The sequence below is a fragment of the Dermacentor variabilis genome, chromosome 4 (genome assembly GCF_050947875.1).
Source record: "Dermacentor variabilis isolate Ectoservices chromosome 4, ASM5094787v1, whole genome shotgun sequence".
Taxonomy (NCBI): domain Eukaryota; kingdom Metazoa; phylum Arthropoda; class Arachnida; order Ixodida; family Ixodidae; genus Dermacentor; species Dermacentor variabilis.
The window spans coordinates 148,166,878-148,182,927 of NC_134571.1; the positions used below are offsets into that span (position 1 = coordinate 148,166,878).

At 42.3% G+C, this 16,050-nt stretch overlaps 1 protein-coding gene across 7 annotated transcripts in view; it reads right to left on the reverse strand.

Moving 5' to 3' along the window:
* The window catches only part of Dmtn (transmembrane and coiled-coil domain 2 protein Dmtn), a 94,582-nt gene extending 78,961 nt beyond the window's left edge, over positions 1-15,621 (reverse strand). For 4 of the 7 annotated variants that reach the window (XM_075690556.1, XM_075690551.1, XM_075690552.1 and 1 more), the window contains exon 1: positions 6,109-6,147. In XM_075690556.1, the coding sequence (XP_075546671.1) occupies positions 6,109-6,132 (24 nt within the window). In that variant the 5' untranslated portion in view covers positions 6,133-6,147. Of the gene's footprint in view, positions 1-6,108; positions 6,148-14,750; positions 14,831-15,490 lie in introns of those variants that run through there. The other 3 variants (XM_075690554.1, XM_075690553.1, XM_075690555.1) reach the window with 3 other exon arrangements.
* Positions 15,622-16,050: the final 429 nt, after the last annotated feature.

The following is a 16,050-nucleotide window of genomic DNA, read 5'->3' on the forward strand; positions in this document are numbered from 1 at the left end:
CACGATCGTTTGCCCTGCAGAGGGTGGTGGTGCTATGGGCCCAGCAACGTTGGTTTTATGGTGCTTAAATCTCCTGCATTGTTGTTGGCCACCCCCCTCTTTGGTTGGCTACATTTCGTCTTTCCAGTTAGGTCAATCATGAATGCTTCCCTTTTTCATTCATTCATTACTTGTATAGCTCTCCCCTGTTCTCACTCTCTCATTCCATGCCCAACCATATCAGTCTTCCCAAATACAATATCTATGCACTTGTCCTGACTGCAACGCAGCAGCCACACTTTACCATGCCACATTGGCATGCCTGCAAACAAACTCAACAATGCGCAGCCCACACCCCAATGCACAACCGTGGGAAGCTTTTCCATCCAGTGTAGGCTCCCAGGACCAGAACAATCTGGTCAAGAGAGCATACCAGGCAGCTACGACTCATGAGGTCCTGGAATGATGACTACACTGACTGAGGCATCCCAGCAGGGAGTGCCCTGGTGCTATTTCATACGTTATTGGAGTCTCTCTCCCATCTAGAGCCTTTGCTTAGATGCCTTTGGCTACACCTTGGATGCAGTCATTTCCCCTGTTATTCACTGACACTTCCCACATTCAACTTGGCACGCTTACTTCAGCCACTTGAGTCCTTTGGATGTCAGACTTCATGAAAAGCCATGCGCTTTCTAACAATACCGCTCTGGCCAACACAAATCACAAACTTGTTCCTTCCTTACACTGGCATTATCTTGCAACACAGAACAAAATGAAGACATCAAACAGCTTCAAACCAGTCAGATGACCAACGATACTATACAAGTGAGCAGCCCAATTTTTACCAAAAAAAAAGAAAGCCACTGAGGCTTGGCCAGGTTTATTTATTTATTATTTACGCAATAATGCATAACCTTGACAAATGACCAAGCAGGAGGGGGCATAGCACAGGACACAAGATCGAGACATATCTCTAGCATAAAAAAAATAAGTATATACATCTTTGAGAACAAGAAAAATAACAAGGTGTTATCAGTAAATGCTAACATGTTTTCAATGTCAAGGGAGAGAAGAAAAAGAGTTCTGAGGGAATTCACTGCACTTGACGTTATCAGGAAAGAATGTTTATGGTCAACGAGCGTTACAGTTTGTGGACATAAAGATGTGGAATGCGGTCAGTTTAGAATGAAAACACTCTCACAATTTCATCCAGTCACTCTTGGGCTACTTCCTGAAAGAAGATGAGCATGTTAACTAGTTTTACTGTGGTTGAATTTGTTGCGGTATTCAAATGTTCAATTCAATTCAAATGAATGGTGATGTTTACGTGTTCAAAATGACTTGCACTATCATTGCGAGTGCCAATGCTTACCCAATGTTCTCCAGCAAACCTGAAACTAGCATTTGGCCGAGTCCAAACACCTCTGTGCAAACTTTCTAATTATATTACCTGAAGTAAATTTGAAACTAAAGACACGAGTGCTTGCACAAGTTTTTACAGGTGCAAGCAGGTATGATAATGTTACAGGTCTGTTTGCGATGGGATGTCCTTGCGGTGTTTCTGACAATGTGGTTGTCACCTTAAAATCCCAGCTTATGAAAATAAATGGAATGAGAGAATAGGTGCTGTATCGCTGAGCATAAAAAAGGACAAGAAGAAACGAAGTGGATAGAACAGATGCTCAACATACAGCATGCTGCACCAGCTTACCCAACAGTCAACTATTATGGAAGAATTAACTTTGTGGTCTCGCTATTCCTTCTGTCTCTTAAGGATTCAAAGACTACCATTTCCAATACATGACCGACAATGGCCATGTCAGATAATATCAGTAAAGCATGAATCTAGTAGTCAAATGTATTTTCTCCATTCACTGTATGTTCTCCGACACACCGTGAAAAAAATACCCAAGACGGGACAACAAAAATAACTGAAAAGAGGCATACGACACCAAGATAAAGTGTTTGCTCCTTGTTTCTTGTCTATTTCTCTGTTGCTTTCACCATTTAAAGTCATCAGCCTATCCAACAGTTAATTTTATAATAGGTTCACTGACCTTGAACAATACTTTCCGGGGTGAAATGAAAACACTGCCACCTGTGTGCACGTGAGAGGCAGCATCGTAAGAGGTGATGATAATACTTCAGGGCGACGCGAACCTGCTCTTTTACTCTGACAAGAGAAGCGTGTCCCGTCAATCTAATCAGTGCTTCCGCCAACGTGTCATCCACACATTGCTCACTGAGGTAAACAAACAAACAAAAAAGTGTTGCGCTCAAGTGCTCGAATGACGTCAGTGGACTGTACGAGCTATACTATCAGTTCAGTGCATGCGTACCTCCGTACAGCAGCTGCTGTTGATGGGAAAGAGTTCGCCAACAAAACAGCATTCGTGAGAGGTTACAAAGGGAACAAAGAAATATTACTTTCATTCATTACATAATGTTTGCCAGTTGTCCAACTATACTCATATAATTCATTGGCTATCACTTAAATATTCTCCCCACATTTGCCCCTACTACTCCAGCCTAGAAGACATGAATGAATGAGCAAATACTGGGGCTGAACGGCTAAAAAAGTATATGTGCATTGTAAAAATATGACTGACCTTAGATTTGGATTTCTCACGGTTCCAAAGAAAGATACACAAGCTACGCATTTTCTATAATATGACTAATCTAGACTCGGGTATCTCGCAGTTCTGAAAATAATGTAACCCAAACCTCTTCTGAGAGCACGAGAAAGCTGTCCAAGTGAAGACAAAACATTTAGTAGACCAGCACATATTCAAAAAAGATACAGCAGGTATGATAGTTATTATGATATATCATAATGTATATACTCATAAAAACGGGTGCATCACTTGTCTAAGAAAAGCATCTCTGCTTTGCACACAAATAGTAAAACCAAGGTGAAACAGCAGACAGAGCTCGCTGAAATTGCTTCGTTAAAGCCTGAAGTATGGAGCACGATGACAATGAAAACTCATTTTTTATTAAACTAAATATGGCCGAACATTGGCGAAACATTGGCTAATTAACATAGCTTTAATATAAATGTGACAAAAATTCTACGAAACAAACTAATATTCAAACACTCCTTAAAAAGACAAAAGAAAAAAAAGAGACACCATCACTCATTTGGACTTGAACACGTGTGCACCTTAAATTGTTCTACTTAAAGGGTTCTACTTAAATTGAAGACGACGCAACGAGCTTTGGAAACAAGAATGATGGGTGTAAAGTTAAGGGATAAGAAAAGAGCAGATTGGGTGAGGGAACAAACGCGAGTTAATGACACTTTAGTTGAAATCAAGAAAAAGAAATGGGCATGAGCAGGACACGTAATGAGGAGGAAAGATAACCGATGGTCATTAAGGGTTACGGACTGGATTCCAAGGGAAGGGAAACGTAGCCGGGGGCGGCAGCAAGTTAGGTGGGCGGATGAGATTAAGATGTTTGCAGGGACAACATGGCCACAATTAGTACATGACCGGGGTAGTTGGAGAAGTATGGGAGAGGCCTTTGCCCTGCAGTGGGCGTAACCAGGCTGATGATGATGACGTGTGCACCATGTTTAATGTTCAATGTCCAGCAAAGACCAAGTGCTCATCCATTTTGCAGTTAGTCTAACGCAAACCTCATTAAAATGATGCATTTCTTTTTTTCTGCATGGGCTCACAGCTGCTACTGCAGCTACCTGATGAAATAAAAGACAGTTAATTAATTAATTATGGGGTTTAACATGACAAAACCACTTTCTGATTATGAGGCATGCCGTAGCGGAGGCCTCCAGAAATTTTGACCACCTGGGGTTCTTTAATGTGCACCTAAATCTAAGTACCACGGGTGTTTTCGCATTTCGCCCCCACCGAAATGCGGCCGCCGTGGCTGGGATTCGATCCCGCGACCTCGTGCTCAGCAGCCCAACACCACAGCCACTGAGCAACCACGGCGGGTTAAAAGACAGTTCTGAGAACTGCTGTGCATTACACTGCTATGTCATACACCTGTGCAATAACAGGTTTAGTTGCAGACTGATTTACAATATGTTGGTATATTAAAAAATGAATTTTGCATTCCATGGTAAACATTCCTCTTGCTACTGTTACTGGCAGTCCAAAATTTAAGAACACCACCTCAGGCTCATTAATGCCATAACTATGGCTGAAGAGGGAAAGGGAAAAAACTTGGTGCCTATATAAACGAATAAGTTGACAAGTAAATAGATATAGCAGAACCTTGTTACACTGAACACACAGGCTATAGCAATGTGTAGTACCAGCCTTAATGAAACTCCTACAGATATATTTGCATTTTTTTCCTATATAGTGAACACAGTGCTTCACAATCAGATTGTGGTTTTGGCAAGTAAAACCTCAGAAATTAATTAAATGAATTATTTTGATGAAATTGATATGTTGAAAAATATATTTATACGCATATTCATAACAATGATAATGATTTCTGCTAGCAAAACATAAAAAGAAACAAGAAGAAACAGAGGGCACTAAAATATAGTGAGATAATTAAAGAGGGAAAAAATATCTGCAGTCAATATGGTTTCAGTTTGATGTTTCAGTATTTATACAACTGCATGGTAGATTAGGGAGGATCAATATAAAGTGTTTGCACAGTTTAAGACGTTTCTGACGAGGACCCAAAGGAAATATTAGACGCACATTACTCCAGACCTTCGGAGCCAATAATGTCAGATTACAAGCTTGAACAAGGAGCAAATCTGAGCTCTTTTTCATTAGAACCGATCAAACATATTAATACAAATTTATTGAATTTAGGAAGGCACAGAATACTGAACTATAGTTATAGTGAAAATAGTAACACAGTGAAGTTATTTTCCAGTCCTGGAAACTTCCCTCTAATTAGGTTCTACAGTATATCACACAGCAGCACCATCAACATCAGTCTGCAGCTGCCCACAGCTTCGTTTAGAGGCGCAAACATTTTTGAAGTTGTACAGGCTCTATCAAACGCTTCTCACATGTGAAAAGAATGCACTTAGCAAACCTGAAGGTTGAAAAACACTTGGAAGATATTTTAATTTGATATTAAAGTTGGTCTCAAAAGGCTGTACATAGCATCATCGAGGTCAAAACACAGAACAAGATTTGCTGTTGTCATGTAGCAATAAGGTTAGGTTGATTACGCCACTCATAAAACAAAAATAAGCAAGAGTGCTTTATGCACTTCTGGCTGTACTCATGAAAGGCTGTAGCAGTAATCGTAAGAACAGAGCATGCAAATAGATTGACGTCATGGCACACCTACCCATTGGATACAAAAACTGGTACTTGAAAACAAATATTACAGTAAATTGTTTAGGATGCTCCGACACTTGTTTTTCTTTCTTTCTTTTTTCATGTCTAGAGGGCTCGGACATTCATTTAGCACACGAAACAAACAAGAAAGTCGAATATGTCATGTCTTTCTCGATCTAAATCAATACTGTGCTCTAACCCCTACAATAGCTCAGAGTTTACGGTGTTCTTCTTTTGACTGTGTGATCGGAAGTTTGATTCAAGTGATGGTTGCTGTAAAATAAATATTGCGGGCCTTAGCGATTTGTAATTTCAAAGCAGTGCAGTAAAAGAGAAAGGTCAGCTATGAAAGAAAGCACACACACAAGTGCCGAGCGTTTGAAACAGTACAACAAGCACATGAATAGAAACAATGCTTGTGCTTGTCTTTTTGTTAATTATTTTTTTGTTGCAATGTTTCCGAATCGCAAATGTCAACCAGCTCACTTAATCTAACTACTCCAATATTTATTTGGGTTCAAGAGCAAAAAATGCAGGCCCTAGCTAATACATTGTACACAGCACACAAAACAACTCAAGAAAAGAAGTGGACAGGTTAGAGTAATATAACGCATTAGCTAAGGCAGCCCACTGAACAGTCGAACCTCTTACTTAAAAATGCACTTTCTATGATACTGGTGCCTTTCTTCTTGTCTAGCCCTCTGCCCCCGTCTACTTCTGTCTCCTGAAGTTCTTTTCTTTTTTTTGCTAGGTAGAATGTATCAGCTAAAAAAAGCACAGAAACCTGCCTAACTTCTTTAGAAATCCATGCAAGAGTAAATGCAATCAGCGATAACAATGGGGTACTCACACACATGAGTGCTAGCCTAGCCATTAGACTGTATCTCAGTACATCCATGGAGAAAGTGGCTGCTCCCGCCGTCACGGACATGAGAACAGAGAGCCAAGCCCGGCAACCACCCAGTCTGGCATTGTCGAGATAAAGCTACTCTTGCATCGGTGATAAGGGCAGCGGCGTTCGGGTTGCTTGCTGGCGTTATAAAACGCCTGTCAATTACTCATCGGCATGCATCCCTTCTATTTTGTTCTTTTTATCTCTTCGTTTCCGTGTGTAGATGGCCTTGGCAATGGCTCCTTCCTGCTACGCCCCACAGTCTGTCAAGCTCGGCTTCAAACTCTCAGGGAGACGTGTTTCTATGCACAAGTCCTGTACGAGCTTAGCTACGGTGCTGTCATATTTGGCACGGTGTCAGCACAAGAAATGGAGGGAAGCCGTAGTTTCTGCCGAGCTTCAAGAATATTTTCAGCAAGCACATCAGGCCAACAGACAATGAAGCCAAGGAAACCACATGGGGAAAGTAACTTGTTTTAATTGAACTATGCAGCAGAATTAAGCAAAAGACAAATGAAAGTGGATGAAAAGGCAACTTGCCACCAGTGGGTGTCGAATCCACATCTGCACTATGCATGCAGTGACAATTGAGCTACAACAATGGCTGCCTCTCCATCCACTTTCTTGTGCATTTGTATAAGTGCATTAGATGTAGCTCTGGGAGCATTAGCGGGTGCCACTCGCAGTGAAGGCAGCGAATGTGAAGCATTTTAGAACATGAAATTTAGCAGCAGGCCACTGGCCAATCAACCCTCATATGCTACCTCATGGCATCAAGGATGCCAGAGTCAAGACTCTTGTTATTCTTATCACTAAAAGATTTTGCAAGACACATATGACTGTCAAGATATTTTTCATGACAGTGGAATCACTAAGGCTTTAAGCTTCTCATAACAAGACACTATATACCTTGATGATTTTTAGCTGCACTTGAGTAACGAAAAAATTTTTCTCGTGGCCTATCAGGAGGCAACGTGAAGACTTTACAAGAATTATAGCATGTTAATTCAGGAATTGGCGGTATTACACATTATGCTACGACATACATACGGGATCAATATGAGCAGTCACCATCAGCATTGTGACTACCATATATGTATCTTGCCCCTTAGTAGCAAGCTTTTAGCCCATCTTTCACCCAAAGTTATCTCAAACAAATACATGGACTCACAAGTCAACAGCAACATTAGCTTGAATGAAGTTTATTTCATTTCAAAATAGAAGGTACTAATGACAGAGCAGCAGATATTTTTTTTGGGGGGCCAGCAAATCTTTCAAAAAATGTTTTTAAAAATTTGAAAATAATATAAGCAAAGGTATCAAGTTTTAAGCCATGAAAGCAGACATCACAATATTAAACTTCTGTAAACTGCACATGGTGATGCATTTAAAGCGTATATAATTCAGTTTTGCCAATATATATAGCTTCTGTGAAATTGTGATTTCGGTTGCTGTGGCTTTGTAAATGTTCTGGGCACAAAACAGCAGGATAGTCTTCTATCATTTTGTAGTATGCAGCAGTTTTACCCACTCAAGACACTTTAGCTGATGAAGCTTGCTGAACTGTGATAGTTACTTTAGTTGCCAAGTAAGGGCTGTAAATGCAAATGGGCAACATTATGAACATCTTGGATTTACATCAACATTTGTCCGAAAGTTGAAGGCCTACATAAAAAGAAAATAACTGCACAATCCTAACAGAAATTACAGCTTTTTATTTTAAGTGCAACTATTACATTCAAATCAAATTCGTCCATTCAATGTGCCTTATTTGTACCCGAACATGGAAGGCCTCAGCTAAACCTTCTCATACTCGGTGATAACTTCAAGGAGCACTGAAACACTTTTCTTAAAACCTGAGACACACACTTGAACGACTGTGATGGCTTTCAATAAACACGTTTCCAAAGAACCCTTTGAAAAGGATCTAACTGGAATGGAAAAATATTAAGCCCAATTTTTATTTCCCTATTCACTCTAAATTGATCTGTTCTTCTAAGCAGGGACAGCGCTATGGCAGTGTGCTGCCTACCACTTGTTTCTTTCTTTTCATAGTGCACCTATGGTAGCCTTTTGAGGTTGGCATGTTGGAAAATGTGCCAGAGACATATCGATATTCAAAGTCGTTTACCCCCCCCTGTAATGTCATGAAAATGAGTAAATGTGATTGACCAGTGTACTCATACAAATTTTTTTTCAATGTGGAAAGTGGTGTATCTTTCAATGTATTTTTATGTCGTCACCAACTCTGTGGTGGTTTAAGATTTGAAGCAATTTTCGGAGCAGGAAAAATGTCGTTCTGGAGCAGTTTAGGAGCAACCACGTCAGCATTTTGGAGCAGTTTCAGAACAGAAAATTAGTCTTTTTGGAACCCTTGGAGTAGTAAGCAGTAATCTGTAGCCATGTGGTGAAGCTTGTTATTACTGCGCAATCAGTAAGTGCTGCTCAACATTTAAACCAGACATGAAGCCAACAGAGACCAATTAAGCTTGCCTTCTCACGGACAGTATGCCAAGCACGGTATGTTGCAAACATTTTCATTTGGGCAGGCAAGGAACATAATTTTGTAAACAATTAAACAAAATTTTAGGCTAACGAAAACAAAGATGTGTACTTAGGCACAAGGCAGACATAAAAGTACAAATGAGCTTAGACAAAGTGCATCATCAGGCACAAGACAAAAATTGATTGCAAATGTCTCATGTGCATTCTAAATAACAGATGTGCTTTGATATGCTTTACTGCACTAGACAAAACGTATATCACGCCGAAAAACAACGCTAGAAGCTCAACAAGCAACTATGTGTCTATGAACAGCGCCAAGAGGAGATGCCTCTGTACATTGTGTCGTAAAGATGGTGATAGTGGTGGACAAAAACGTTCGTACCATCCCGTGCACTCATTTTCATTGTGAGGCGGTTTGTCGGCTTCGCATGTGTCGTGTGGCCTCTGTGAATTGATACAAGTCAATTCAGTGTAAAACTAACTTTTGTCGCCAATACCTAACTGACCTTTTGAAGCACTACCAATTAGGCCTAATGGCCAAGGCAGTTGCCATGGCAAAAATTGGCAGTTGGCCGTTGTGACCAGCAAGTTTTCCACAAGCCGTCGCAGAAAGCTTACCACTAATATGTTTGTATGAGTGGTTCCTTGGGGATCGGTTCTGAGATCATGCATACATGTTTTTGACAACCGTCGTAGCTGGCAACTGCTGCAATCCCACACAGAAATTCACAGGTTGACAGAAAGTTCCGAACTGCATGTGCAAGCATATGAATCTGCATGCATGCAGACGCCTATGCAATACGACCTGCATGCCTTCCAGTGGCTAATTGGTCCTACATCTTTGCACATAGCTGCTGCTTTCATAGCTGTTCCCTTTGTCGGCATTGGGTATAGCAATTGTTTCAATTCGAGTTGACTCAGACGACGCTTGTACCAAGACAAGCATACCTCATAATCAGATTGTGGTTTTGACATTTAAAAACTCCAGAATTGAATTTTCTTTTGTCCAGAAACCAATTAAGCCCTGTTGTAAGGCTGCATGCAATGCGTTGACCTCAGACAAGTATTTTACCAAATTTTGCCAAATATATGAAAAATATAGTAATACATAACCAAGTGGCGAGCTGAATTATTTGTATGTTCACAAATTGATTCGTATAGTTCAGTCAACGCCCCCAACTCCGTCCAAAAATTCAGGCAGTCAGGAAAAAAGAAAAGGAATGCAAGCCCTTTACTGCCCCCGAGGGCTCAAACGACCTAAATAGCTCTGGAGGCCTGCCAGTACATTTATTGGGCGTATTGGTGCCCGTACTGCGACAGTAGACGGCGGGTACACGCGTGTATAACTAAGGAATACACACTGTGTCCCGTGACAATTGCCTCTTCCCACTCTTGATATGCTTCACCGCACTACTTCACGCACGCTTCACCGCGTAACAATAATATATTGAGGCGAAGCTGACTTTCAGGACCCGGCATTATGCAACGCGTCATGCTTTCCGAGCTTAGAAGCCACTGGAGAAGATTACAAAGCCGGACTCGATGACATTGCTAACAGCGGCGAATTGTTTTAATGAAAAACACGGCACCGAACAGCAAGAAACTTAGTGTCGAATGTCGGAGTAGCTAGGCCTAGCGCTGCCGCGGTGGTGGCCACGGCTGCCAGTGAATCTGCGTGCGAGAACACCTTTAAGAGGCGGCAAAATAATCAAAATGGCGGGGGTAGTGGCTTCGTTCAATACCGTTTCGGACCTGCAGTCATGGCAAGAAATCCGGAAAATCGTACGGCGAAGGGTTTTTTGCGTCCGAAATTTCAGACGTTTTACAATACATTATTGACTCTATGGGGTACCGTGGCGGTGCCGCGAAGGCGTCCGAATTATGGGGCATGGCCGAAAAATCGGGCGTCCGGAAAATCCATCCTTGACTGTAGTTGCATAACCCTACTGAAAACGTTGCACTGCCGTGAAAACGCGAAAATACCGCACTTTAACGCAAATGGCACTGCGCAAGTGGGCGCAGCCAGGAGCAGGCAAGTCGAACCAATGGTCGAACTGTAGCAAAATGGCGCAAATGGCGCAGTTGTACCTACACTGCCAACCATAGAACTGGCATTGTGGGCCTATGCAGCAGAACTGGAAGTAGTATTGCAGATGCAGGTTCATCTGAAGTTTCTAATATCTCTGAGATTGTTCATGGGTTCCCCCCCCCCCCTTTTTCTAATTCAAACGTTTTCTTGCCCTGCAGCATAAAACGTGTGAAGCACACGTGTTATAAGCACACATATAATTCGTTGCGACTGATGAGATTCAACAGGGATCTATGCTCTTCACTGGCGATAATTCTGCAATACCCAGAGCCGGCAGGTGAAAGGAAGCTTTAGCTTGGGGCCAGCTCCGATTTCCATATTCAGATATACATGAAATGCGGAAATGCTCCCATGAGACTGCCATTAAACTGATTTGAATTTGTTGCAATTGAGAAAGTGACATTCTAGCAACTGTAGGCAGCAGAATTTTAATTTCAGGCCTCATACACGTTAAAAAAATTGTTGAATACTGATAGAGAAAAAAAAAAGTTTGCAAATGTGTAACTGTACACTAAGCACAGGTATAGCAATACCGTAAACTGTAACTGTTAGAGCACCTCAAGTGGACAAATATGATGTACGCTTACATATAATTGCTACAGTGTTGATGAGGATTTTGCAGTGAAGCTGCCGAGGGTTAGTTCCCCCAGGATCGTTTCCGTGTGTGGACACAAAACTCGAGCCTTCTCCTCCTGCGTCAGACGGCACCTGCGTTCGTGGCGTCGAGTACGCGCTGCGATTGACGCGGCCCTACTAGAATAAAACGTCACTACGTGGGCCGATCCCGAAGATAGTGTAATGCCGGGCCGACCCGCGGCGGAAGTGAGGCAGGCGTTAAGCACTCCCCACACGTGGGCCGATCCCGAAGATAGTACAATAACGGGCCGACCTGCGGCGGAGGTGCAGTTCGCCATTAAGGGGCCCACATGCGCATCTTCACTGGTCATCCTTCTTCACAGAGTAGAAGGGCATTTGAGCTTTCTTTTTTTTTCTTTTGCGAAGGTTCTACTCGCAAACCATCAACATACTTCAGAGTGGCATATAACGCATGAATTTTGTACACGTTAGATGTATTATCAAGTGAAGTTTACAGAACTGTGATGACGCTTTTTATAGCTGAGTTCGAGTTGTATAACTTGTACTTAAGCTTTTTGAAATTTCGCATCTTTCAAGAATTTTTCTTCAAGAACTGATAGCATAAATTAAAAAAGACACTTCCTACAGTTACTAGAGTTTACCTTCCTCTTTAAAATGCACCCAACCTCATCAAAACTCTTGCAGTGGTTGCCGAGCGAAATTATTCCTATTCCCATGTATTTAGGAGCTCCTGAGATAAAGCTTTCTCTTAAGGGTCTAACATGTGCTTTAGAAACCAGCTTAATTATAAGTAAACCTTGAGGCCTCTTGGAGATATTGCTTTTCCAATAAAATACAGATATTACAGAAAAAGATAAAATTACACCCAAGGCACTATGGATGAAAATCTTTTTTTTTTTTTTTGTAATACTGCGATTTTCAGTGACCAAAAAGACCATGCACAAGGTGTGATAACGAGGTTGATCTTTTCTGTCACACAATGATGTCAATGAAGGTAATGTACATTAGACAGACTTTTTCTAGCTCCCACTATTTGTAATGGTGGCTAGTGCCCAAGTGTGGTGGCATAGCGAGATCGTCTAGCACCCGGGACCCATAAGTCTTCTGTCACCCCCCCCTCCTCCCGGGTGTAGCCGGAAGAAATAGGGGTATCTTCAGACGTATATCACCCCCCCCCCCCCCTGCTACGCCACTGCCCAATTCTCAAAAGTTTGCATGCTCTGGGGCATAAAACGTGTGAATCACGTTCGATGATCAGTGGCACAGCCAGAATTTTTTTGGGTGGGTCACCCACTTGGCAGGGGATGGGGAGCTGGGTAGGCCACATACTAACAGATAACTTTTTTGGGGGGGGGGCACGAGCCCCAAAAGACCCAAAAGTGGCACGAGCCAGGGAGTGGCTCGTGCTACTCCCTGGCTTATGCCCCTGGTGAGTACCCCATCACAAGTAAACTTTCAGCTTTTCAAGCCCCAATGGCTAAAAAATTGCATTTTTCACTGTCTCCCAATTCACATACTGTTCAATTCTACATATATTCAAGTATAAAAAACAAAATCATGAGTCCTTTTTTTTTTTAATGTGCATTTTTCATTTCAGAAGCTTGCTTGACATGGAGCCAATGTCATCACCAATACAATGAAAGAACCCACTTTCCTGATAATTCTACTACCAGTAATAAGACAGACGTGTGCCTAGCAGCTTTCTTTTTTTCTGAAACAGCTGTTATGTAATGACCAATGTTGAGGCACAGGTCCAGGCTAGGAGTGCCTTAAGATGTATTTGACATATTTTAAGGCTGATTATTTTCATTAGCCTAGACGTCTGTTTTTTTTTTATCTCATTGTACAGTATTGCACACACAGTGCCTAAAGAGATATGAAAGGCATGGCATACAGTTGATGATTACCTACCTGTTCAATGCTGAATAAAAAGAAAATGCATTCACATTTTGAAACTCTTAATTCTTATGAACATTGCGAAACAAATGGTACAGAGCATTTTTCCCTAAAGGTCACTAGTGCTGCCAATTGCAGCTTTAAATTATGCATTGCTTGCCATCGACTATGGACAGATCAGTTGCACTGATTGGCTGAGATGAGGCTCGAACTATGATATGAACTAGAGAAGATTTCAAAACTTCAGCTGAGGTTACCTTTCATTTGCTTCTTAGAAGAGAAATGTCTGCCATGAACAGTTCTGATTTGTGTTCAGCAACCACTAATCTTTTTTTTTTTGCATTCATTTCCTTGGAAACATATCTAGAGCAACATCTGGAGTGCTAATATTTACTGTATAGACCCTTCAAGGTACACCGGTAATAAATGGCATTATCAGTTAAAAAGGTAAACGACTGCACAAAATTAATCGCTTTTTTTTTTCAATCATACCTACAAGTTATGAAAGTACTTTGGCAGCACTTGTCTTGTATAAAGCACTGTGAAAAGAATTCAGGACATTCAACAAGAAACATAATACACATCTGGCAGGAACATGAGTGGCAGGGCAGTTAAACAATGCTGAAGGATTAGCACAGATTTGAAAGCACAGATTCACAGGTTTAATAGCAAGCATTACATCCTGTGAGAAGCAACCACAGTTAGTACACAATTCCTGCATGAAGGTGTTTTTTCAAGGCACTGGTATGATTTTCACTAAATGGAAGTAAACATACAATCACAAGCATTTCAGTGACAGTGCGCTTTGGGTCACTGCAAAGTATGGCTAGAGCGTGTGACTCAACTGTGTACACACCACTGTAGGATCGTATAGTTGTGTACTTATGCACCCTTTATGACTTCAGCCAAAGCAGTAGCTGTATTGTGTCATTTCTAAGGCCGAGAACACAGATATGCTATTACACTATAAAGGGCATACTTTTTTATGCAGCCTGTTATTTTATAGATCAACTGGCTCACACAAGACATCCAGAATCCTTTCTTATTTCTCATGAGCCTACAAACTATTTGGGGCACGCGTTCTCAATATTTCAAAGCATTTTGCCGCCGCTTCTTGGCAAGCATTGCAGATCGAACATTCAATAGTATTCTGCTGGAATGCTGTCAGTTGATGGGCCAGAAAAGCAAGAACTATTACCACTCTTGCCATTTTGGTGGCTCTATGATTGAGCTTTTACATTACCGAAGCCATAGTTCGGTGACAAACAACGGCAGGTGCGTGCGGATCGTTTCCGCAAAGTTGCCGTCGATGCGGCCGTTCCCGAAAGCAGCCCATTAAGAAACATTTACAGCCTTCGCGAGCGTCGCAAAACACAAGAGGTGTGGTGCTTTTTCAATAGAGCTCGGAACGACGCTAAGCCGTCGTTAGCTCGCGAGGTTCCTAAACAACGAAACTTCCTGCGCTCCATTCGGTCACAGCCGCAACGGCAGTGAAAAACGAAAACAGACGAACCGTATTCCCGACTTGACGAGCAGCCCACAAGTTCTCCAGTATCGGCTGTGACTCAATGACTCACGCGAGCGCGTCGCTAAAAACAAACAAAAATAAGATGGCCCAAGCGAGGGAGAGAGAGAGAGAGAGAGAGAGAGACACACACACACACACTTGAGGAACTGCGCCAAAACGTCGCGCGCAGGACCCTTCAGATCGACACGCCTCGGAAAAAGCTTTGGAGGACGCGCTCCCGACACACACGGGCGATGCCTGTGCAAAGGGCGTTGCAGTGAATGCGTGAGTAGGGGTGGACGGATGAAAATCCGACACACTGCGACCCCGAAGACGCGTCCACTCCTTCTTTTCCTATTTTTCTTTGCTCTCAAAAACAGGGGGCTAGCTCACTCCGCAGGCCATCCGAAAAGGAGTTGCGCGCGGTACGGCTGAATGAAAAGGTCAGTGCCGGAGCGCCGAGCTTTGCTTGTGCGCCCAGAAAAAAAACAGGGCGCCAGGTTCACACAAATAAAAACCGCAAAGAGCCCGATATGCCTGATGCACAGACTTTCAGTCTGTTTGTTCAATTCTTTTTTAAAGAAGAAGACGCCTAGGATATTTGCGATACATATGAAAGAGACGGACTGCCGCAGTCAGACCGACCACCCTCCCGGCAACGTACTCTGATCGGCGGATGCGTCCATAGAAACTGAAAGCTACGGACGGTGAAAGCGCAGCGGTGTCCACGGAACCCGGTAGCTTACCTCGTAAAGAAAAGCGACAAAACATCGGTAGTCTAGATGGGAGTACACCTAGCACAATAGTTTTTGTTGACACACTCACAAGGCAGCGACGTTACTCGGCCATCATAATGCGACCGTTGTATCACCTAGCGGTCATCACGGGAGAGACAAGTTAGGAATAATCAATCCACTTCGTTGCGCCGCAAGCAGCGCAACTTCACACTTTTAGGCTTTTAATTAACGAACTCTACACATACAAACCTTTGCGTTCCTCCACGCCCACAGCCTCATATACACTACAACGGTTGTTTCATTTCACGCTACCTTGCAAAGCTTGCACTATGCGCATTTACGTTTCACGGAGAATGAGATATTTCCCCATTTTTTTGCAGAATATGCGTTCGCAGCGTTGCGCGAGCCGCACACGTTGCAAAAGTAATTCATTGGTACAAACACCAACGCCAGTTAAAAAAAAGTCATGCAACACGAACATAAGGATGCGTTGTTTGTTCGGACACGTCTCAAGCTGTTCTCCGTCACCCACTTTCTTGCATATGCTTGGTGTACATTTGTTTTGATCG